The sequence below is a fragment of the Podarcis filfolensis genome (genome assembly GCF_964270895.1).
Source record: "Podarcis filfolensis genome assembly, chromosome: 9".
NCBI lineage: Eukaryota > Metazoa > Chordata > Lepidosauria > Squamata > Lacertidae > Podarcis > Podarcis filfolensis.
Window position 1 is genome coordinate 23,390,668 of NC_139610.1, and position 24,317 is coordinate 23,414,984.

The window sequence follows — 24,317 nt, forward strand, 5'->3', positions numbered from 1 at the left end:
CCAGAGCAGCAGCCAGTGTGTCTATGATGATGATGATGATGATGATGATGATGATATATTTATATCGTAGCCACTCTGGGCGGCTTCCAATAGAATATTAAAAATACGATAAAACATCAAACATTAAAAACTTCCCTAAACAGGTCTGCCTTCAGATGTTTTCTAAAAGTCAGGTAGTTGCTCATTTCCTTGACATCTGGTGGGAGGGTGTTCCACAGGGCAGGAGCCACTACAAAGAGGGCCTTCTGCCTGGTTCCCTTTAGCTTCACTTCTGTCAGTGAGGGAACTGCCAGAAGGCCCTCGGAGCTGGACCTCAGTGTCCTGGCAGAACGATGGGGGTGGAGATGCTCCTTCAGGTATACTGGGCCAAGGCCATTTAGGGCTTTAAAGGTCAGCACCAACACTTTGAATTGTGCTCGGAAATGTACTGGGAGCCAATGTAGGTCCTTTAGGACCAGTGTTATGTGGTCTCGGTGGCCACTCCCAGTCACCAGTCTAGCTGCCGCATTCTGGATTAGTTGTGGTTTCTGGGTCACCTTCAAAAGTAGCCCCACATTGAGCACATTGCAGTAGTCCAGGCAGGAGATAACTAGAGCATGCACCACTGGCGAGACAGTCCGCAGGCAGGTAGGGTCTCAGCCCACGTACCAAATGGAGCTGGTAGACATCTGCCCTGGACACAGAATTGACCTGTGCCTCCATGGACAGCTGTGAGTCCAAAATGACTCCCAGGCTCTGGGAAGCTCTGACCTTGCCATCGCCCTCCTCCCAGGTAAGCTGTACCAATGATGGTGTTTAGAAGGCAGCTCCATGAATCTGCCCTACTGCACTAGCTGCTACTGATTCCATGTTGCCAACTTGACTTCTCATAGTGCTTCTCAGATGCTGTGGGGGGTCAAGCTAGAAGACCTGTGTGTCAAGCCCTGAACCTTCTGTTTGCAAGCATGTGATATCCTACTTAGCTTCTTGCTGAAAGATGCTGCCATGGTATCCATCTGGATTCACCTGCCCTTCCCCCTGTTTTGAAGGCAGAGGAATGGTGAGAGGAACCCACCAAAGAAGGGCAGAAGGCTCAGAGCCAGGAGAGTGGTGGTGGGACAACGACGAGTGGTCAGAAGGAGAAGAGTGGGAAGAGGAAGTGTCAGAAACTGAGAAGGGTAACAGGGCTTTGTGAGCTGGAAGAGTCTATGGCAGAGGGAAGTCAATAATCTGAAGCTGGCAAGTAGGAGGAGGCAGGTCAAGAGACAGACTGGTGTCATAGGAGTCTTCCCCTCCTGCTGCAACAAACTCCCCTCTCCCCCAGCTGCCAGAACCAGGAGAGGCATGAAAAGGGCAGAGGAGAGATTGGCTGCAAGCAGGCACAGTCTCTGATTGCTTGGAAGAAGCCCTGGAGAAGAGGAGACATAGAGAACTTTGGGGAGGTGGGGACCTTTTGTCACAGCAACTGATATCATGGTGTAAGACACACAGGGAATGAGCTCCTGTGCTCATTAGGCCTGACACTCAGCCAAGTCTGTGTTTTTGCCAATAAAGAGTTAACTCTGACTTCGAGCTGCGGGATTTACTGACTGACAGGCTCTGTGACACACGCCCCACATTGGTTCTGATCACTTGACCCCACCAGCCTTTGAACAAATATTAGTGATATTTGAAATAATCTTATCTTGCCCGACTGATCATTTCTAAAGCATTCCAAGGGAAATCTCTGAAGACACATCTTCATTTCATTTGTAAAGGCAAAATAGTGCTCCTTGACTCGGTATGTTTTTAGAAGAGAGGCTGAGCCAATTATCTACTGTTTTCAGGTTCACACTCTTAACTCCAGGATTAATATAATAATGTGGCGTGCTATAAATATCATGTGGCTTTTTCTACTGGAGTTGCATATCAAAAAGGGGAGATCACATAAGGTTACAAGTTTCTTTGAAACAGTATCTGCAGCCTCACTGCGCCTATTGTTTGAAAGTTTACAGACTTGTTTTTCCACTCAATATTAAGCTACTGGCCTTGTGTTTGACATCTTCTTCCATATACAAAAGAATACCAAAAACATTTTTGTTACACCATGTCATTGCAGTAAAATCTACAGTTTGAAAAGGAATGGGCCAGAATCATAGAATTGTAGGAATCTCAGCTGAAGCATCCATGACGGATGGCCATCCAACCTCGGCTTAAAAATGTGCAAGGATGGAGAGTTCACAACCTCCCAAGGGAGACCATTCCACTGTCGAACAGCTCTTACTGTCAGAAAGTTTTTCTCTGATGTTTACTTGCAACTTGAAGCCATTGGTTTGAGTCCTACCCTCCAGAGCAGGAGAGAACAAGCTTGTTCCCTCTTCCATGTGACAGCCCTTGAGATATTTGAAGGTGGCTATCATGTATCCTCTCAGTCTCCTTTTTTCAAGGCTAAACATGCCCAGCTCCCTCAACCATTCCTCGTAAGGCTTGGTTCCAGACCTTTGACCATCTTCCTAGTGATCACTTGTGGGGGGCCTGTAGTTCAGTAAGGCATTTGCTTTGCATTCAGATGTTCTCTGGTTTGATCTCTAGCATTTCCAGATAGGTCTGGCAATGACTCCTATCTGATACACTGGAGAACAAACCAATACTGAACTTGATGGACCAGTTATCTTACTTCCTATAGTCCCCTTTGCCTACTCAACTTTATATAACATATTTTTCCGTGTATAAGACGCCCCCATGTATAAGACGGCCCCTATTTTTTGAGCCCCAAATTAAGAAATAATTAATTGCAACATTCCATGTATAAGACAACCCCCAGTTTTAAACTTTTAAAAAAACAGGGGGAAATATGGTCTTATACACGGAAAAATACAGTATTTTTCACTTAGCATTTAACATCTCTGTGAACAAATGTGATGAGTAAATTTACTGTGGATTGTGCCTGTTGGAAATATGCCAAGGGTGCAATGGAAGTCCAACAGCTTTCAAATGCAGGCCATTCTAATCAATTTCTCACTCATCCAGAAGAAATAGGCTCTCATGAATCCAACCTTCATCACCAGATACTGATTTGTCTATAGAAAGCCCTTAATGATTTCTTTGCGCAGAACAGGGGTGAAGGACCTGTGGCCCTTCATATGTTTTGGGACTCCAGCTCCACCCCATAGGCCCCAGCTGGTATGGTGAATGTCAGTTATGATGGAAGTTGCCATCTAAGAACAGATGGTGGGCCACAGACCTCACATCCTTGCTCTATGGCAATAAAGTCATTAAGGGCTTTCTCTACAGAGTATCCTCTTCCTACCACAACAGCCTGGCGTGCTCTGGTCCATGGGGTCATGAAGAGTTGGACACAACTAAACGACTAAACAACAACACCACAACAAAACACCAAATCACCCCTCAAACCCTGATGAATGTGTTGGGCTAGAAGGCAACTAGAACAGCTCCTTGATTGTCATAGTGGCCACGAGTTCCTGAGCAACACTCAAGAAGGTGGCCTTGTCACAATAGATGAAATTCACAAGGACTTGGGGTTTTCCTCTTTTTTAAAATTATGTTTTATTAAATTTAACAGTTTTTTACTCATCACAATAACATTATCTCAGCAAGAAAGAAAAATACAATCCCATATCCCAACCCAACTCACAACTTCGCTCAACTCCCTCTTCTGGTTCATTACATATTAACTTCTCCTGCTTGTTTTAATATACAGTGGTACCTCTGGTTACGTACTTAATTTGTTCCGGAGGTCCATTCTTAACCTGAAACTGTTCTTAACCTGAAGCACCACTTTAGCTAATGGGGCCTCCCACTGCCGCTGCGCTGCCAGAGCACGATTTCTGTTCTCATTCTGAAGCAAAGTTCTTAACCCGAGGTAATATTTCTGGGTTAGCGGAGTCTGTAACCTGAAGCGTATGTAACCTGAAGCGTATTTAACCCGAGGTACCACTGTATCTTAATACAGTCATGCATTCTTTAAATTGAATATTGTTCTGATCTGGTCATTTTTATATTATAATTATTTTCAGATCGGCTCTTACACTTTGTTATTTTCCAATTGTTACATCTTAATATCTATATTTGTTTTGTTAGTTGTAAGTGTTTAGTCAAACACTCTTTTTAGTTTTTTAGTTTGACAAAACTTGGGGTTTTCCAGTATGACTTTTCAGTCAGGAATCTGTAAGACACTGGAATGATTGGGATCGTGCTCATATATTGATAAAAGCTCTGTGGTGCCAGCACAAAATGGCTGCCATGGGCAGCAGAACAAACAAGAGAGAGAGGTGAATACTGCCACAAAAAGGCACCTGACCTGAGTGCTTAAATAAAATACCGAAGCATAACCTTGATCAATAGCTCAGTGGTAATGCCTCAGCCTTGCATGCAGAAGGTCACAGGTTCGACCCCTGATATCTCCATATAGGGTTGAGAGTGACTACCAGTCTGAAACCCTGCTGCCAACCTGTGTAGACAGTATTAGATGGACCAGTGTGCCTGACTCACTATAAGGCAGTTTCCTGTGTTTCTATCCCCCAAATACCTATAAAATTAGTTTTGGTACACCGTAAGTGAGTCAACAGAGTGCATACTTTGTGTAGCCTCAAAAACTTAATAAAACTCAGCATCAGCACTTCTTTCAAATTACAAGCAAATCAGCCAACGCAGCTCTGTCATACTGTTTGGCATTCCTTAAGAGAACTTGCCTCTTTGATTCTTGTTGCTAGAGCTTAATTTTTTTATATATAAAAAAAAGCAGGTCTGAGGTTTTTTTAAAAAAACACGACAACCTAAAATAACATAAGTTATTATGCTCCTTAGAAATTACCTCAAGAGCTCTGGTAGCATTTGTTATGTGAATAGTTAACATTTATTATTAATTGATACTCTAATTAAAGCCATGCCAGTGCTTTCCATTAGCTTACTCTCAAATTTTTACAGAGCTGTCTGTCTGGTTTTAATCAAAACCAAATGGCAGTCCAAGTTCCCAGGCTGGAGCAACTGGGAGGAAATCATTCAGAGGAGGCAGAAGAAAGCAGAAAAGATAAACAGCAGATAGCTTCACCAAATCTGTACAGAATAGAGGATGTAGATTCTGTGGGCTGCTCCAGAGATATGATTCAGGCACCCTGTCAAACAGGGAAAGCATAGTTACAAGTGTTTTATGTCAGCTGAGTTCTAATATGATCAAGATGGAGTCTGTCCTTATGCTTTCACAGCCCTGAATCTCTGACACACACTGGAGAATTCTCCATAGAGGTAATGTCTTGTGTTTATCTCTCTCTCCCTATGCACACTGTTGCCTTTATATGCAAATGGCTCTCTGTTCTCATACCTCTCATTGGTTAAAATGCTCACTGGCAAAACTTTGCCTTTACCTTTTATTTGCGTATTTTACTCTCCCTGCATCTTGCATCTTTCTTGCCCTTTCCTCCTCGTGCCTCGTTCTTGTGCTGGTGATTACTTGCTTGATACTCTAAAGAAAAACTGCCTTTGAAGAGTTGCAGTATATTAGCTGAAGCCAACTTTCCTAGCCATTTGCTTGTTTGTTGCTCTAGAGAGTAAAACAAAAATCTGAAACGCTTTGAGAGTTGTGCTTGCGTTTGGCATGGCGGGGGTGGGGGTGGAGCCAATGAAATTCGTATGAATGTGTGCATTAATGTGGGAATTGCCACAAATTAGGGAACAGGGTCCTATCTCAAATCAGAGTTTTATTGTGCACTGTTTCGGGATTTTCTTCTCTCTCTCTCTGTCTCTCTGTTTCACATGCCTACTACTCAACAGCAGGAAATACTTTTCAAGCAATCTGGGCCTGGTTCTGTGAGGCCCCCGTCTCACAAAACATCAGTCTGCATTTAATAGACAGAAGTAACTAGGGAAAGCTTGGTAGAATTCCACTTAGACAAGGCTCCCTCCAGCTGCAGAACGTGTTTCGGTCAGAATCACACATATAGAGCAAAAGTGCTGAGAATAGAGCAATGATCTCAGCAATGAAATCTGAACTTTATGCTTAGTGGAGGTTGAGTCGGATTTTGGGTTCCCACCCCTTCCCTCGCTTTCTGTATACACAGGCAAAGTATTTAGAGAAGTAATTCTGGCTACTTCTACCTTCTTGCCATCTCTGTGAGGTAAACTGGAAGGCTTCTTTTTAAGTTCTTTTTTTTGGGGGGGGGGGAATAAAGCTTATTTGAGATATACAGACATTTTCTGGAATCGGTTAAACAAAATGCCACTGCTCAGTAGTGAAGCTTTCTGCACTGAAGATTCGAACAGTGTAACTGGGATGGAAAAAGTCGCAGTAAGTGGATGATTGCATGCCGGCTGTGTCTTTTTAACTATTCTGTATGCAAGCTCTGAAGCAAAAACTTTGCTTTCTAAGGTTTCCATTGTAAAGATGCAAACGATATGCTGAAGTATCTGTTTATACGAATGACGCTTGAAAGGGATTGGCTTGTGTGTTTTGCAAAGGCTACAAAATCAAGAAATGTGCCTAAATCTTCTCATTACCTTCGTGATCAATAGGCAAAAATCAGCACCCAGCTGAAAACCACATCTCCCTTAGGTGAATACACTGGTTTATATCAGCCGTATCTCTCTTGGGCTTGGTCCCAGAGAATTTGTGATATAGGGATACTTGAAATGAGAATGGCTGGGCATGAAGTTACCAAATGTATCAATCAAGAAGCATCAATTGTCAGATGCATACTAACTAGAAATAAGAAAATGTTTTGTGATCATATATCCCAGTCGTTTTAAGGGAAGGAACAATTGTCATAGAGATAATCTTGCCTCTAATGCAGCTTAAAGTTTTGATTCAGGACTCCGTGTGAATTCTTTCAAAGGGCAGAAAGTTGTTCCATATCAACCTTTTATGTGAAACCACTACAAAAACAATATCGCACAGCATATATAAACTGGAGCCACACGGGAAATACACATAAGACTCCTAATCAATGATGTATACTGGATTGATAAAGTGTTAGTATATCATATAGCATTAGCTGAATTGCTGGGAGAAGCTTCAGACCATAACACCGGCGTTTAAAGGCAGATGAAAGATCTGGGCAATAATGCCCCTCATATCCCATGCCCCTGTTTGCTTAATATGGGCAGAAAATGTATTACTCCCTGCACATTAAGGCTGCAGTCTGACACATACTTATCTAGGAATAAGCCCCATTGATCTCTGGAAAGGTACACATGGGATTCTGTGGTAAAACAGTACAGTGGTACCTCGGGTTAAGTACTTAATTCATTCCGGAGGTCCGTTCTTAACCTGAAACTGTTCTTAACCTGAAGCACCACTTTAGCTAATGGGGCCTCCTGCTGCTGCTGCGCTGCCGAAGCACTGTTTCTGTTCTTATCCTGAAACAAAGTTCTTAACCTGAAGCACTGTTTCTGGGTTAGAGGAGTCTGTAACCTGAAGCGTATGTAACCTGAAGCATATGTAACCCGAGGTACCACTGTATTGGTAGTGGACAGCTATTAGACCACTGCATGAACCAGATGAAGAACAATTTTTTTCTGTCAATGCTGCATTGCCTCAGAGGAAATATTGTGGGGAGGGGGTTGCAAGCACTGGGTGGGGCTAAAGCCAATGTGGACCAGGGCCAGATCCAAAGTGGGTGGGTGGGATCATCGTTTTTCTCTTCCTTCTATGACCCTGAGCTCTGTTACTTTTCTCCAGCCTATCAAGTGTTCTTGGTATTAAGCAGTGTATAGCTCCAGCATCATAGAACATTGTGAAGACAATGATGAGCTAGATGAACCAATGGTCTGACTTGCTGTAAGGGAGTTCCCTGTGATCCTATGCCTGGGATAGTCCAGGGCTAAGCAATGTGACTAACTGAGTCAAACTCTGCTGCATGTTAGTTGTTGTGGGATATGCTTCTGCCACTTGCCTAGGATGGCACCCTGAGTTGGTTGCAAGTTGTGTGGGACTCAGATAATCCAATGAGCACAGAGGTTGGCATGGGCAGCAACTTCCTCATTCACTTCCGTGTTCATCTGAATGGTGCTTTCTATGTCCTTCTATCTGCAGCCTTGCACTGAACACCACAAAAACCATCTGCATGCAAGCCAGAAGGTTCCTAGTCCAAATCCTAGTTGACCAAGACAGTTTAGGGTTTAGGATTTAGGACTCATTGAGGAACAAGTGCATTCATGCTTGCATGAGTTTGCTTTACTCTTAAGGATACATTACAGTTTTGCACAACGGAATTGTGAACCTTTGGGACAGAACTGGTGGATCTTCAGTTGCATAAAACTACCATTCTGCTCAACTGCGATGACTGCTGTTCTTTTTGTGTGTGTCCACCTGTACCTATTCTCCACATCTTTTCCTTTCTCCATTCCCTTCATGTATTCTGCTATTCTACTAGTATGTTTCAGACATCTTTCGTATTGTAAGCCAGATAAATCATAATTGTGAATTGTAACCAGTGGAGGCATGCCAATGTACTTAGCTTGTGTAATTTATTTTGAATGTGCAATTTGGATTTCCTTGAGGCCAAATCTGAATTATTTTGGCATTATCTCGACACAGGCCTGAATCGTGGGAGCTTTCTCTGTAGAATGTGTAAAAACGGTTGGTTCAGTCTGTGGGTTGAATTCAGTGTCATGGAAATAGATCCTGTTTGCCTGATAGAACAATCCCCCCCTCTACTCCACTATGTGCTGTTCTGACGAATCTTCCACATGCATCCCAAGCCAGTTGAGGGGCAGGGGCATGTGGTGGAAGAGCAGGGTACTACTGGGACTCTGCACTGGCTTTCACTAGCACAACTATTTAGTTGACTCAAGTACTAAAGTTCTAGTTACAGGTAGGTAGCCGTGTTGGTCTGCTGTAGTCAAAACAAAATTTAAAAAATCCTTCCAGTAGCACCTTAGAGACCAACTAAGTTTGTTACTGGTATGAGCTTCCATGTGCATGCACACTTCTTCAGATACACTGAAACAGAAGTCACCAGACCCTTATATATAGTGAGAAGGTGAGGAGGAGTATTACTCAGAAGGGTGGTGGGAATAGGTGATTGACTGATAGGTGTGGTAAACCTACGGGTCTGGTGACTTCTGTTTTAGTCTATCTGAAGAAGCGTGCATGCACACAAAAGCTCATACCAATAACAAACTTAGTTGGTCTCTAAGGTGCTACTGGAAGGATTTGTTTGTTTGTTTGTTTGTTTCGTACTAAAGTTCTAGTTCTGCATTGAAGATAGGTATAGACAAACTGATTCAGAAGTTAGCAGAGAAGATGGTCAACCATTATCTGCTCTGCCAACCTCTGAATCAGTTTGTCTATATCCTTTTTCAGCCATATGGGATATATGTCCTATGAGAAAAGACTGAAGGGATGGGATATGTTAAACCTGGGGAAGAGAAGATTGATGAGAGACCTGATAGCACTCTTCAAATATCTGACAGGCTGTTGCACAGAAGAGAGCAAAGACTTGTTTCTCTGTGAGCCTTGAGAGCAGGGCTTAAGATACAGGATGGCAGGTTTCAGATGAACATGAGGTGAGACCTCTTAATGAGAAGAGCAGTTGAATACTGGAACCCATTGGCTAGAGGCCTGGTGGGCTCCCCTCATTGGGGATCTTCAAGGAGGTGCTAGAAAGCCATCAGTTTGTGGGTGCTCTAACTCTGGATGTCCTGCATTGATGTCATGAACTAGAAGAACAACTGGGAGGAGGAAGAGGAGGAGGAAGAGGATCCCGGTGAGGGGTGTAGGCAGGACTGGGATTCACCAGGGCAAGCTGGGGTTGGGGAAGGAGAGATTGGTGTAGGGTGACAGGGTGACAGAGGATGACAAGGGGATGGTGGTCAGTGCACAGGAACCAGAGAAGCAGGACCCATCACCAGAGCCAGAGAGGCCTCTGTCCCCACAAACATGGTGTAGGGAGCAGTGGGAGGGTTGCCTAGGAAGCTGAGGCAGGCAAGGGCCCATAGCCCAGCTCCCTAGCTGGCCAGGTGGGGCTCACTAGCTCTGAGAAGAGGGGTGTGGTTCCTTAGATCAGGCATGGCCAAACTTGGCCCTCCAGCTGTTTTTGGACTACAACTCCCATCATCCCTAGCTAACAGGACTAGTGGTCAGGGATGATGGGAATTGTAGTCCTAAAACAGCTGGAGGGCCAAGTTTGGCCATGCCTGCTTAGCTGGAGTTGGAACAGGTGAGGGTCACATGCCTCGTCAAGCCCAGATGCAAAATACAAAAGGACAGCAGGGATGAGATGCTATGTCTGCTCAACTTGCCCCTGTTGATGGAGATCAGCTTGGTTACTCCAGGATCTCTGTGGGACTGTGCTTTGGTATTGGACTTTGGACATGTGGATTGACCCTGGACTGGGGACTTGAAATACTGACTTACCACCAGGCAGCCATGGGTTCAGGACAATTGATCAAGGGGCTGAAGCAGTGAAAAGAATCTCAGATAATAAAGCTGGAAAGGTTAATACTTTGGAGAGTCACTGCCAGTTAATCTTATTGGGTTAAGTGGGCCAAAGCTTCTCAATTTAAAGCAGTCTCATATGTTGATGTGAAATAGTTCACCCCCTGTGATTATAGGGGATGACAACCTCATCCCTCCTCCAGTTCAATGATAACTGCTTAGGATACACACACACACTGCATATGGAGATTGCTGGTTAATTGTGGTTCTCACCTCCATCTGCAACTATCCCATGCATTTGCATGGCTGTGGTCAAGACCCTGCCATATCAAATGCTTTTAACTTTGGGTTCTTATTTTTATTTTACTTTCTAATGGATAAGAGCTCATGTAGCTCTTTACAAGAAAAGAGTGTGATCACGGAAAAGGTCCTGCTCTCTCACAATAGCACTTAGTAAAGGTAAAGGGACCCCTGACCATTAGGTCCAGTCATGACCAACTCTGGGGTTGCGGTGCTCATCTCGCTTTATTGGCTAAGGGAGCTGGCGTACAGCTTCTGGGTCATGGTGAACCAGAGCGGCACACGGAAACGCCGTTTACCTTCTCGCCAGAGCGGTACCTATTTATCTACTTGCACTTTGACGTGCTTTCGAACTGCTAGGTTGGCAGGAGCAGGGACCAAGCAATGGGAGCTCACCCTGTTGCGGGGATTCGAACCGCCAGCCTTCTGATTGGCAAGTCCTAGGCTCTGTGGTTTAACCCACAGCGCCGCCCGTGTCCCTTCACAATAGCACTTACCTATATCATAAATGGCATTGATATGAAATTATCTGCGTTTAATGGATATGGCTCCCTCCCTTGACACTAGATGCACCTTTCCCCTCATACAGTTAATAATATTAAATGGGCAAATAGTCTTTCCCTTGCAAGGACAGTCCTTGGTAGCAAGTCTCTCCTCATCCCTGTGTTTGCTCAGCTGAGTGCTATGTGAACAACCCTGATGCTCAGACATTTTCCACCTCATGCTCCCTGTTCTGGAGCAGCTATGATGGGGAGAATAGAAGCATTCCATTATCAGCTAACTTTTTTGTTTAGCCCAATGGTTTGTCCAACTATGGTTTCAACAAACAAGCCAAGATCAACCCAAGCTTTCTGATTCTGAATGGTTGAGATAAACTGTAACTAAACTAACCACAGTTTCCAGTTCTAACAAGGGTGGAAGCAAATGCTTCCAATCTCCTGCTCACGGCCACACCCAAAGGAAAGGAAGGGGGGAATTGCTGGATGTTGCTGGATTTGTGCGCAGTCCCCTGGGTAGTGAATCATTGAAATGCAGGTGGCAGTTTCTCAGAGAAGTACATTCAGACTCTGGATTTACCTCACCCATCCAGGCCATCAGAAAGATTGTAAAAATGCTTCTTGTTCCAGTTGGGCCTTGCTTGAACACGGCTTTCCTGACCTCTGGCATGTTCCCATGTTCTCGACTTCTGGGCTCTCGGATTGCTTCTCAACCATCCCTCCTGGTTTGCCCTACGGTTCTGACTTCAGTCCTGACCACTAACTGTTTCCCGCACTAACAATTTCCCACAGAACCTGAGCATGGCCAACCTAGCCATGAGGGAAGGTGAGGCAACTGCCTCAGGTAACAGGATCCACAGAGGCAGCAGATCTGACCTCTAGGGAATGCATCACCCACTGCTGCTGACAAGGAGGCAGCAATAGCTGCAGTGCTTGGAGACTGGATCTGCCACCTCCTCAGAAGCTTCCCACAATGTTTTTCTACAGTGGCCTCTTGATGAACAGGAAGCACTGCTGGTCTCCCGCTACCCTTGTTTCTGATGTAGATCTTCCACTCACCCCTACTTCCCATTTTGTGTTTTGCCTCAGGTACCAAAGTGTCTCTAGCTGGCCCTGATCATGGTTCAGCCCATAGGGAGCAGGCTCATGTATGTAATACTAAACTATGAATTAGCAATACAGTGCTACCTCGGGTTACAGACGCTTCAGGTTACAAACTCCACTAACCCAGAAATAGTACCTCAGGTTAAGAACTTTGCTTCAGGATGAGAACAGAAATCGCATGGTGTCAGTGGGAGGCCCCATTAGTTAAAGTGGTACCTCAGGTTAAGAACAGTTTCAGGTTAAGAACGGACCTCCAGAACGAATTAAGTTCTTAACCCGAAGTACCACTGTACATTCAAAACAGGCCAGTGGCTGTAGCATAGGGGTTTGGGAATTGAAAGCACTAGGAGCAAATTGGGGTGACGAAGAGTTGGATATGACTAAACGACTAAACAGCAGCAACAACAGGAGCAAATGGACTATTGTTACAGGGCAGAAAGGAAGCACCCTCATGGCTTTGGATGCATAGCCTCCAACATTCCTCAGATGAAAATAGGGACATTTCTTACTCCACTCCAACTCTTCAACCCCCTATTTTCTGTCCCCCCACAACCACCCCCTGCAGAGCATTTCCACCACCACACACCAACAGGGCACAGTACACACATTCTCCACCATCCCGAGAAAACCCATTAATCCCAATTTTATTTCAGAATTCCAGTACTATCCATGGAAAATTGGGGCACTTGGAGGGTATGGATATGTATAAGTAGCATGTTGTATTGAGCTGACAACTGTTGGCATTCTCACTGTTTTCTTTCCATATATATACACACACACACACACACACACACACACACATATATAATTTTAATATTCTTAAAAGTGACTTCCTTATATAATAAAAATTGATTCAACTGCTTAAAAACAAAAGAATATGTATAAGTAGCAGTAATGTATATGCAGATGCAGCAGAAATGCTTTAAGGGCTAATTTCATCCAAACAACATTTTCCATCGGCTGTGTCCTCCCATAGCGGCATTCCGTTTCGCAAAGTTCCCAGCCATCAGCATTTCTTCACTTGCATGGAAATGGGGAATTCTGGCCTTCCTTACTGGAAATGTTAGCTTAAGCCTCATCTCCACGAAGCAGCAAAGTCCATTTTGGCAACCGTTTTCAGTAATCAGTTACTTCAAATTGGTTTTATTAAAAGGTTTAGCTGTTAAAGTAAATGCTGTGAATACATTCTTGCCCTCTTTGGAATACATGCAACAGAAATATTTGAGAACCAAATGTCAATAGTGTTTTCGGTAATGAAGTGTAGTGCAGTTCTCTCCCACCCATGCTACCAGTGGAGCCATTTTCAACGTCAAGTCAACACAGGTGATGACAACAGTTGTCAGCAAGGTTTCAGTTCCTTGGTGCATCATAAGACCACATTGTACAAGTTTAGGAAGTATATGCCTAAATAAGTACAGATTTAGGAAGCGCACACAAATAAATTGATTTCAGCAACTGGGCACATGCAGGCGCAAGCTTTTATCATTCGGTTATGATTTAATATTTCTTTTGGAATACGTTGTGGCCAGGGTATTCTAAGTGCTTTTACCTTGATAGAAATTCAAATGAACTTGTAGCTACAGAGTAAGCTTTAGTCCTAACTGAGTTCCTATAGAAACTGGTGAAATAATAATATATATATAGTTTTGTTAGTTTGTTAGGGGTACTGGGAATTGTATCTCTGTGAGTTCCTAGGTTTCTTTGGGGGAAGTCACACGCTTTAAATGTGTGCTGGGTGTGCTTTAAATGCGTAGTGTGGTTCTTCCCACACACTAGGAAACGCAAACATTCACCACAGTTGATGGATTTAGGGGATTTCCAGACTATCGCTATTTTGCAGGAGCAATTCAAGCACAAACCAGAACTTTTGATTTGTACAGATGAAGTGGATTAAAGTGCTCTGCTCCCCTATAGGGTGTGCTGAGTGTGCCCAGGCACCCCCTAATGCTTTTTCCACAAAAAGTGGCTGCAGGCTCTGTAAATGTTTTTGCACTGGCAACGGGGAGGACCCCCACTCCAAAGGTGGCTGTGTTTTTTGTGTGTGGCAGGAATCGCAGTGCCAGCAGCAGTGGGGAGCTTGTTTTCCAGATGCATGCGCACAGTGTGTGGGGTATGTGTGTGTTTCTCTCAGTCTCTGCCTTTGCTGAGGAAGAGGTGCAGAGTCAGCCTGGGGTCTTGCCTCAGAGATGACTCAGAAGCTATAAAGCGTAGGTAACAACCAGGGGGAGGATGTGTATGGGATGAGCTGATAGGCTGGGGTCTCTTGGGGTGTGTGTCTCTGGCTCCACCCCTTATTTTTATCCCCTTCCCCTTTGTGTGTATGTGTGTGCACATACGTATCTCTTAGTCTGCTTTTCTCCTGCCTTGCACTGATTCTCTTTGTTGGGCTGCGTAGTGAGAATGGTGTTGTCATTTAATTTAATTTCCTGGGTGCACACCCTAACGAAACGTGCTGTGCACAACTATGGGCTAACGGGCAGCAGTGTTTAAACACCTTGCAAGCAAATCAGGATGAAGGCTGCTCATTGTCATATGACCACCACCCCCCAAACCAATCAGAATGAATGCTCAGTAAAGGCCAGCTATAACATCTAGCTTGGATGTCAGCATTGTACAAGCAAATCAGGGTGAATGCTCAATAAACAGGTTGTATGGAGGAGCCCACATAAACAGGCATATAGAGAGTTTGATGATCCAAGCTCTAGACAGGTATTAGTATGAGTGTGGGGGGGAGAGAGAGAGAGAAGTGGAGATGAGGCAGGGGCACTTTTACAAGCCTCACCCACCCACAACACCCCTGTGTGCACTATCTCCATCAAAGTGGGAAGGAGATTCTAAGTGTGTCTCCAATAATGAACACACTTCCGATGCGATACGATACGATAATCTTTATTGTCATTGTCCCATACAGAACAACAAAATTGAAAAAATCTACATCAGACATTCAAAAACCAACAAGCCTGCTATCCAAGCTATCCCAGCCTGGTTAACCCCCTAAAAACTCTGATACCCCATAATTAAATACAATATACTCCCATAGACCATACGTCCCATAGAAGGGACGCGGGTGGCACTGTGGGTTAAACCACAGAGCCTAGGGCTTGCCGATCAGAAGGTCAGCGGTTCGAATCCCCACGATGGGGTGAGCTCCTGTTGCTCGGTCCCTGCTCCTGCCAACCTAGCATTTCGAAAGCATGTCAAAAGTGCAAGTTGATAAATAGGTACCGCTCCGGCGGGAAGGTAAACGTCGTTTCCGTGCGCTGCTCTGGTTCGCCAGAAGTGGCTTTGTCATGCTGGCCACATGACCCGGAAGCTGTACGCTGGCTCCCTAGCAAGATGAGCACCGCAACCCCAGAGTCAGTCACGACTGGACCTAATGGTCAGGGGTCCCTTTACCTTTACTCCCATAGAGACTACCTTACACTGCTTTTAAAACCAAAAATCGCATTTGGATAGAAACTCAGGCGGCTAGTCCAAGTCTTTATAACCCTGTACCTTCTTCCAGAAGGCAGAAGCTGAAAGAGATCATTTCTGGGGTTCACACTATCCTGCACTATCTCTGCAGCTCTCTTATGACACCTGGAATAATGAACAAGATTCCAAGCACATGTTGGCGTGGGGTTGCATGTTTGTCCCTGGCTCCTCTCTGCTTTTAGCCCACAGAGTGGAAGCAAACTGCACCATCTCAAAAGCTAGTGCTGTTCTGGGGCCCGTTTTGGTGTGTCTCAGGATAATGCAGGGAATCTGGATGCTGCAGGTAAACAGGCTCCCTGATACGCCTCGCACCACCAACAGGGCAGTGATAGGAGGGGAGCTTTCCACCACCCCTCTGGGAAGACTCCAGCAGTGGGCATGCGATCCCATCTCCCTCTCCACCATTTGAGCAGTGATTCCTTTGCAGCCTATGGTCCCTCAGCTGCCCTGCTGGGAAACATAGGCTCGACCCCTTAATCTATCCTGTTTTCATTATTTTAAAATGAAATATGACTCTCCAGTTTTATCTTTCTATCGGCTACCCAGTTAGAAACATGAGCTATTGCAATGTCAAATAAATGCATTGCCGTGGAAGCTCTACATCCAAAAATGAAAACAGAGATCTGTTGCCCACGTATATATAAATATATGTATTTAATCAAGATGGAAATAACACATTCGCCACTCTCCTGTTCTTGACCTTTGACCACATGGGCGTGCATGAATGTCGAAGACTGTGCGGCACGTCACTTCAGAACTATAGCTTCCAGAAATTCTCCTTAAACTTGACACCGGCACACTGTCAGCCTCTAGGGAATTGTTTATCCTGTCTTACCTTATATTTCCTGTCTGCATGTAATAAAATGAACCATGCTACTGTTGTCTGGCGGACTGGCTTGTTTATGCAGTGGGCTGAATTTCTCTTGATGGACACTTCGGGTGTGAAACTATTTAACCGTAATTATTTATTTCAGCATTTAGCAAGGGTCCAGCAGCTGGTCAATGTTTGAATGTAGCCATCTCCTTGGAAGCATAAACTCAGTTTACAGAAGAGAAAGAAAACAACAGCAGTATTTTAGACAGTAACTCTCTTTGCCTGGTAGGTGTTAAATTTGCTATTAAATTACCAGTGTAGATAAGGTTTATTTAGCAGTACACCTGCAGTTTCCAATTTAATCCGTACCCAAATCATGTGCTACAGATTAGACTGAAATGCCAAGAGTTGCCTCCAGATCACCCAGTGAGCTTCATGAGTTAGCAAGTGTTTGACCCCTGGGCCAAACAAGATATAACACCATTTACACAATGTGACAATTTCCCTTGGAAGTGACTTGGAAGCTGCAGATAGTGCAAAATGCAGCAGCCAGGTTAGGAAGCAGATCAACCAGTGAGAGCCATATCACTGAATGGAAAGAAATTGAATTGGCGCCCAGCACGCTTCCCTGAATTTATGGCACTGATGGTGATTTTTAAAGCCTTGAATGACCATGGGTGCTAAATACCTGAAGCACCCGCCCTGTGGAACGCCCTCCCACCAGATGTCAAAGAGAAGAACTACCACCAGACTTTTAGAAGACATCTGAAGGCAGCCCTGTTTAGGGAAGCTTTTAATGTTTAACAGACCACTGTATTTTAATACTTTGTTGGAAGCCGCCAAGAGTGGCTGGGTATAAATATATTATTATTATTATTATTATTATTATTATTATTATTATTATTATCCCTATATTGTCTTGCCTGATCTGCCAAGGAGACTCTTCTCAATGTCCCACTTCCAGGATTTATGTTTTAGGCAGAAAGCCTTCTGTTGTGGCACCCCATTTGGGGAATGCTCTTGCCTCTGAGATGTGGCTGGCACTGGTGCTTTTTTCCATACCAAAATATACAGGACAAAGCAGGGCTTCATGTACTGGCAGCCTTGATTCAAATTCCCCCTCCCTTTCCATCACATGACTTACCTCATGTCTTAATGCCATTACCATGTGAATTTACCCAGCAACGCTACCTTGCTAGCTGTGAAATGGAGTTGAGGAGATGCATAACCTAATGATGTCAAGACATGCCATAAATCTATTGGAGGCAGGGTCGTGGCTGTTTGACTAATTTTGCTTTGTTTGTAATTATGCAGTTATTATTTTTCATATTGTAAGCCGCCTTGAGCATAGCTTTGCTATGGAAGACTGCATACAAATGAAATGATGTATGCATTGTCAAGAGCTGCAGATTTCAGTAGGTTCCCCTGTTATTTCTTCGTGCTTACGCCATGCATAGCAAAAGTGAGTTTCGCTCATTCCCTATTTATCAGGTCCTTTTTCTTTTCTCCTATTTGGCTACATCTTTCCTTGAGAGAAGGTTTTGTTTCACCATCCTCATCCTCATGCAGCCGGCAGTGAATTCTGTTAACCCTTGCGCATGCAGGGTCCTCTTCTTCAGCTTTGTAGACGTGGAAAATATGGTTGTGAAATGGGAGCAGGCTGGACTTAAAAGGGAGGTTAAAGGCCTCTGAGCATGCAGACGCTCCGTTGTGAAAGTCACTTTGTCAAGGCGTAATTTATGGAGGTTCAGTTGCACAGCTATAATTCTGCAATTCTTTCAGGCTGCCTCCTTTTATACCTTCAGGCATGTGATTTGTCAGGACAGCCTTGTGGTCTGGGTGTGCAATCGGAGCTTCCCTCGGTAGACTGAAATGACCCAGAACAAACTCGGTAGTTAATCTTCTTTATTGCTGAAATCAATAAGCAGATCCATGCTAAGTGCTGACAGTTCCTATGTAGGGAGTGAAAAGGAGAAGTGGCTGTTCCTTGAACCTGTAATATGTTACAACCCAGAAATTTCCTTTATTGTCGTTGCTGTTATTTAATAAGGAGGTCCCCCTCTGATGGTGTATATATTTAAAAGGCATCATTTTATTTCCTTTCACCTAACGGGCCATGAAGAAATAGATATAGTCCTGGCATATAGAATCTGTTTTTCAAACATGCACTCATTTTACACGTACACTTTAACATACATGGCTGCACATAGATACATTACACATATATGTACTCTTCTCTCTCAGTTTTCAAAGTGATGCACACATATAATTCCATTAGCCATTACAATAACCTTGCAAGGGAAGGGAGTAGTACTTTACCATCTTGCAAATAAGGAGAGGCAGGGGAAAGATAACAGTTTGCATAAGGAGATGAAGCGAAATGGAAATTTGAGCTTTTCTGAAGAAAACCAACCCAGTTGTTGAGCTTCTTTTAGGGAAATCTCATTTATTTTTTTTTACAAATATGCAATTTGACTTGCCTAAAATCCAGGACAAAACATCACTTTGCAGAAAACTAGGAGAGCATCATGTCAACTACCCCTGCTCCAAAGGGGTTTGAAGCATTATTTCATTGTTATGTATGATTTATTATGATAAAATATCATATCTCAGTCGGCTTCTCAATATTTTTTTTTGCAACATTGTGTTGTTTGTTTCCTTACATGATTCTGAATGATAGTGTTGTCATAAATTCCATAATAAGTCTGCACAGCAGTCTCTTCTAATGACTCAGAAGCTTGGCACAGATCATCGCAACACACGAGGCTCATTGGAAAGATAGGCAGATGAGAAGGTGGCACGCAAACCATAAGCAATCGCTGGCAGACATTCTTTGCATGCGACATTTGTGATGTGGTTGCCATCATGAACCCAAAGCAGACAGACACCTCTTTATATGTACATCTATGGGCACATGCAGTTCCAGATGATGTCAATCATGCTAGGGAGGTCCCTGATTGGGATGTATTTTGCTACTTTGGCATGATTCATATTGTCTCGAATGGGGCATGTGTCACTTCACATGTGAGTAATTGTAAACGCACTGGCACAAATCAAGTTTCCAACAAGCTGTTGGCATCCATCTGTCTTGAGAGACAATGGAGTGCACCTCCAAGGGAAATGTCAAACTGAAGTGACCTCCCTGGGGCACAAGCCTGGGCAATATGTATGGAGGCCCTGAGCTGCCCAGTCAACAAGACCTCACTGATGTGGTCCAAAGGGCAGCTGAACAATATGTTTGGCACAAGCTTGGCTGCAGGAGTTGCTGGAAGAAGGCATACGAGGTGCCATCCAACAGCCTTAGAGACTACACTCTGGATTTGTGTAGGGTTTACCCCATGGGTGGGCAAACTAAGGCCAGAGGGCCGGATCCGGCCCAATCGCCTTCTAAATCCGACCCACGGACAGTCTGGGAATCAGCATGTTTTTACATGAGTACAATGTGTCCTTTTATTTAAAAGGCATCTCTGGGTTATTTGTGGGGCATAGGAATTCATTATTTCCCCCAAAAAAATATATTCTGGCCCCCACAAGGTCTGAGGGACAGTGGACCGGCCCCCTGCCAAAAAAGTTTGCTGACTCCTGGTTTACCCCTTAGCCTTTTCTTCTCCCAAAGATATCCTGCAAGGCAGAAGAGGTTTAGGACCTGAGTTTTTCTTCTCCTAGATGCGCTACCTTCCCTGGTTGAGGAGCCTTATCTGCCCCTATTCAATTCAAGTTTCCAACAGCAAGCGTGCTATTTGGATAGCCTATGAATTGGGCCACAGAGTCAGCAATGGTTTCTCCCGACTTACTAGAGGACACCTCCATGCTGAAGATAATCATTATTCAAGTGTGCTGGGCCCTTCCAAACTCAGGGACACTCGGAAACACAAAGACCTGCAGGAAAATTGCTGGAACAACCCAAGGCCCATTAATCAGGCCATAGGACAGTGTAATGCTTGCTGGGATTTTTCCCCCTCCATTTATATTTATGAATTATTGTAATGTGCTGGCTTTCCTATGACAGAATTGCAGAATCTTTTACTGTGTTCTTTGTTTGTTCACCTCTGATTTTATCTGTTCTCCACTTCATTCATCCATGTTTACAACAGACAGCTGCTTTAAGCAGATGAACAAGGCCAGTCACTAACTGCCTATTAATCAGGCGGTTAAATGGATCATTTGTATGTCACCTTTTATTTTGTACAGCAGAAGAGCTGCGATTGGGAACATGAAATCAGAACAAAACAATGGGTGGTTCACTTAATTACTATAGACTACAAGCCCATGCAAACAATTAAATTACCCCTGAGTCAGTTTTCTTGTCCTGGAGTAACTTGGGACTCAGCTACATTAGTAAAATAAAACCCAGCATTTTGAATGCATAATAAACATGTAACACCAGTTGGTGCCGGAGAACAACATAAAATTTCTTTGTGGTTTTCCATAGTGGTTTCCCCCCCCCCTTTTGTTATAACAATTTAATTTCTAACTTATTTATAGCGTTTTTTCCCCTGTGTGTGGATCCACCCTTAGTCAACAGTATCGTCCTATCAAATGATAAGGAGAATTATTCTAACACAAATCAACTACCAATGTGCTGTAAAATGTGTAGTATAATGGGTTCTGAATTATCATCATCATCATCATTATTTATTAAATTTATATACCGCCCTTCATCTGAAGATCTGAAAATGGTTCACAATATAAAAAAAAAGGATAGAAGCACAAAATGAATAGTTGAAACAAAACAGTAACCTCCCTCCCCCAACCACATTTAAAAGGCCATAAAATATAAATTAGCCAAAGGCCTGGCTGAAGAGGAATGTTGTTGCCTGGCACCTAAACATGTATAGTGAAGGTGCCAGGATAACCTCCCTGGGAAGAGCATTCCACAAATGGGGAGCCACTGCAGAAAAGGCCCATTCTTGTGCTGCCACCCTCTTGTGGATGAGCCACATTAAGAAGGGCCTCAGATAATTATCGCAGTTTATTGAGAGAGAAGCGGTCCTTGAACTATTGTGGCCTGAATGGGTTCTAAGAGTGACATACTACATACCACACTCCTAGCTCAAGGAACATCACATGACCATCAGTACCCTTTTGGTTAGCATGCTGTATTTAAAAAATCAAGAAGAGACAATAAGGGAAATCCCATAGCTGTGGTATACAGCACATTCTTTCAGCCCATAGCATCTCCAGTTGAAGGAGCACTAGTAGCAAGCCTGAGAAGGACCTCTGCTAGTAGGATCAATGAGGCCTTCTAATCAAAGTAGACAATGCTGGACTCACTGTAAGGCAACTTTATATGTTTATATTCACGTGTGTGGGACTGTTTCAAGCATATCCCAAACTGAACACAACTCCCATTTAGACAGCCTTCCAGTGATCTTGTAAATAGTTTGGTCACTGAGCTCTATCTGAAAAGCTCCAGTACCTATTCTAAGAAAACCATCTACTCAGTAAAACGTTTCTGCCTTCTCTGATAGTGGCAGTGAAGTAAGTTGGGGAACACTAAACTGTCCTTGGAAATATTCTTCTTAAAAATAATTAGGGAAGATAATAGTTCTGAATACATTCAGCCTTGGGTCTAAATTTACCAATGTAACAAAATAAATGAATATTCTAGAATGTATGAATAGTTCAAAAGGCAGGCATGGAAATTCAGCCTTTGACAATAATGTGATGCTTGGTTATCTTCCTGAATAGGAAATGTGGACTTGTGTTGTGTACGAAGACTCACAAGACCAATGGCTTTTAAACCCATGAAAATAGCTGTCTCATGACAGAGGCAGTGATGAGAGACTCATTGTCAGATTTTGGCTTATGGAACCTGTTGTGTTCCCATAAAGTTGTTTATAGCATTCTGTTTACTTCATTTGAGGGAGTAATCAGCAAGGAGGCTATGCTAGATTATAGCTTCTGCCTTTGTTGGAAAATGATTAAAGTTATTCTGCAAAACATCTTTCTAAACTCTTCGTAACTCATGCACTTATTGTTGCTTTTCCATACTTCCCTCCCCGCTATATGCGCTTCTGTTACTTACATTGAAACGATAATTTATTTCTTCTTCTTTTTACAGAAGATATGCAAGAGGTAAAACCATTTCATCCTGCAGAGAATTTCATGGAAGTCATAATGTTTCCTCTGGTCCTCTTTGCATTACACTGTGGAACCTGTTGCTAAAGTACTATGACATGTCTCTAGCAATCAGAAAAAGAAGCTGGGAAGAACACGTGACCCAATGGATGGGCTTGCCGTTTGGGTCTATTGATTCTAATATATTATGCAGGCATGGCCTAGTAGCTGACAACTTGCAAGCAGGTATGGAAAATGACAGACTTCGGAGCGAAAGCCAGAAAGAAAGACGTGCTTCCTTGCCGGACTGCTGTCATGGTGGAGAACTGGGAGGTTTCCCCACAAAGCTGCTTGGTAATGTTTCCAGAGAGGTAGATGAAAATGACAATCATCAAGAGGAAGAAGAATTTCCCTCCCTAGAGGCTAGCACAGAAACATTGGTGAATGTTTCCATTGGTGGTGATAATGATGCCGAGGACAATGATGTAGAGCTCTCTTTGGAGAAAGTCAACCACCAGTTTGGTGACCCTGAAGAAAAATGGTCAGCTGAAAGGAACCAGTCAGAAGGAGGAGCAGGACTCTTCATGAAGATGGACCCAGGTATGGAAGCAAAGGAAGACTTCAGTCATGCCTTGGATTCTGCTGGGAAACTTCATAATGAGACAGATCCCAAAGCACTGAAGGAATATATTTGTGATAGCAGAGAAGAGAGACTAGAACTTTGTTACAACAGCTCCAATGAAAATGAAGAGACCCCAGAAGAAAACTTCTCTGAGCCTCCAGATGAAGGAGAATCAATGCCTGATAAGAAGATGGCCTGTGATATTGTAGCTGCACAGAGGCATGAAAAATCGAATGCTCCTAAAGATGGGAATGAAAAAGCAGTCTGTGGTCAATTATTTGATGAATTTTCTCCTGGTCCGTGTAGTGACCTAAATGTAGTTAATGTTCTTGTGCCATCACCTGGTTCTTGTTTCCTATCGGAGGAAAATGTTCTGGATGAAAATGGCTTTGCGTGTGCTCAAGACAAATGCATCAAAAGCACATCCCTGGTGGAACGTATAAGTGATTTAAAGAACAACACAACCACACACGAACCTACGGACGGTCAAGTCATTTTGCGCAAAAGAAAGGTAGGACGTGTAAAAAAAAAGAAAAGTGTTGCTGTTGTTTTCAGATTTCCTGGGAAATGTGTGTTCCTAGGCAGAAGCTGACAGTTGAAATAGCTTGGGGAAGGAATGGGTGTAATCCAGTGTCAAATTAAAACTTAGTCAATGAGACCTTAGTAAGCTGAAAGCAGTGGTGTGAAACCTCTAGCCCATGGGGCTAATTAGGCATGCTAGGCCTCAGAGGTTGGCCCACCAAGGTATTTTTGGTAAGCCATGCTGACCTTTCCCCCTGCATGTTGACAGAAAATGGAGGCAGTTCAAAAAGCATTGAATTTGGCCTACAAAGGAAGACTCAGGAGTGCACTTAGAGTGCAAATCTGCTTCTTCCTTCAAGCCATAGCTTGAAGTGGTTCAAGCTGGGCAAAGGAATAATCGGCGGCTCAAGAGTACACTCCAAATTCTTCCTTCGCAGCCACAGACTGAATGCATATCATATGACGACAGGTGATTGACAAGTGAGTGACCCCACCCATCTGTCAAAGTGGCCCATGTAGGGTTGGACACCTCTGGATCCCCCTCGCCACAGCCTAACTTAAAGGCTTCAGTTG

At 43.7% G+C, this 24,317-nt stretch overlaps 1 protein-coding gene across 4 annotated transcripts in view; it reads left to right on the plus strand.

Annotated features, from left to right (window-relative positions):
• Positions 1-22,704: 22,704 nt before the first annotated feature.
• Positions 22,705-24,317, plus strand: part of DLC1 (DLC1 Rho GTPase activating protein) — a 241,822-nt gene continuing 240,209 nt past the window's right edge. For all 4 annotated transcript variants that reach the window (XM_083630057.1, XM_083630058.1, XM_083630059.1 and 1 more), the window contains exon 1: positions 22,705-23,733. In XM_083630057.1, the coding sequence (XP_083486183.1) occupies positions 22,720-23,733 (1,014 nt within the window). In that variant the 5' untranslated portion in view covers positions 22,705-22,719. The remainder of the gene's footprint in view (positions 23,734-24,317) is intronic.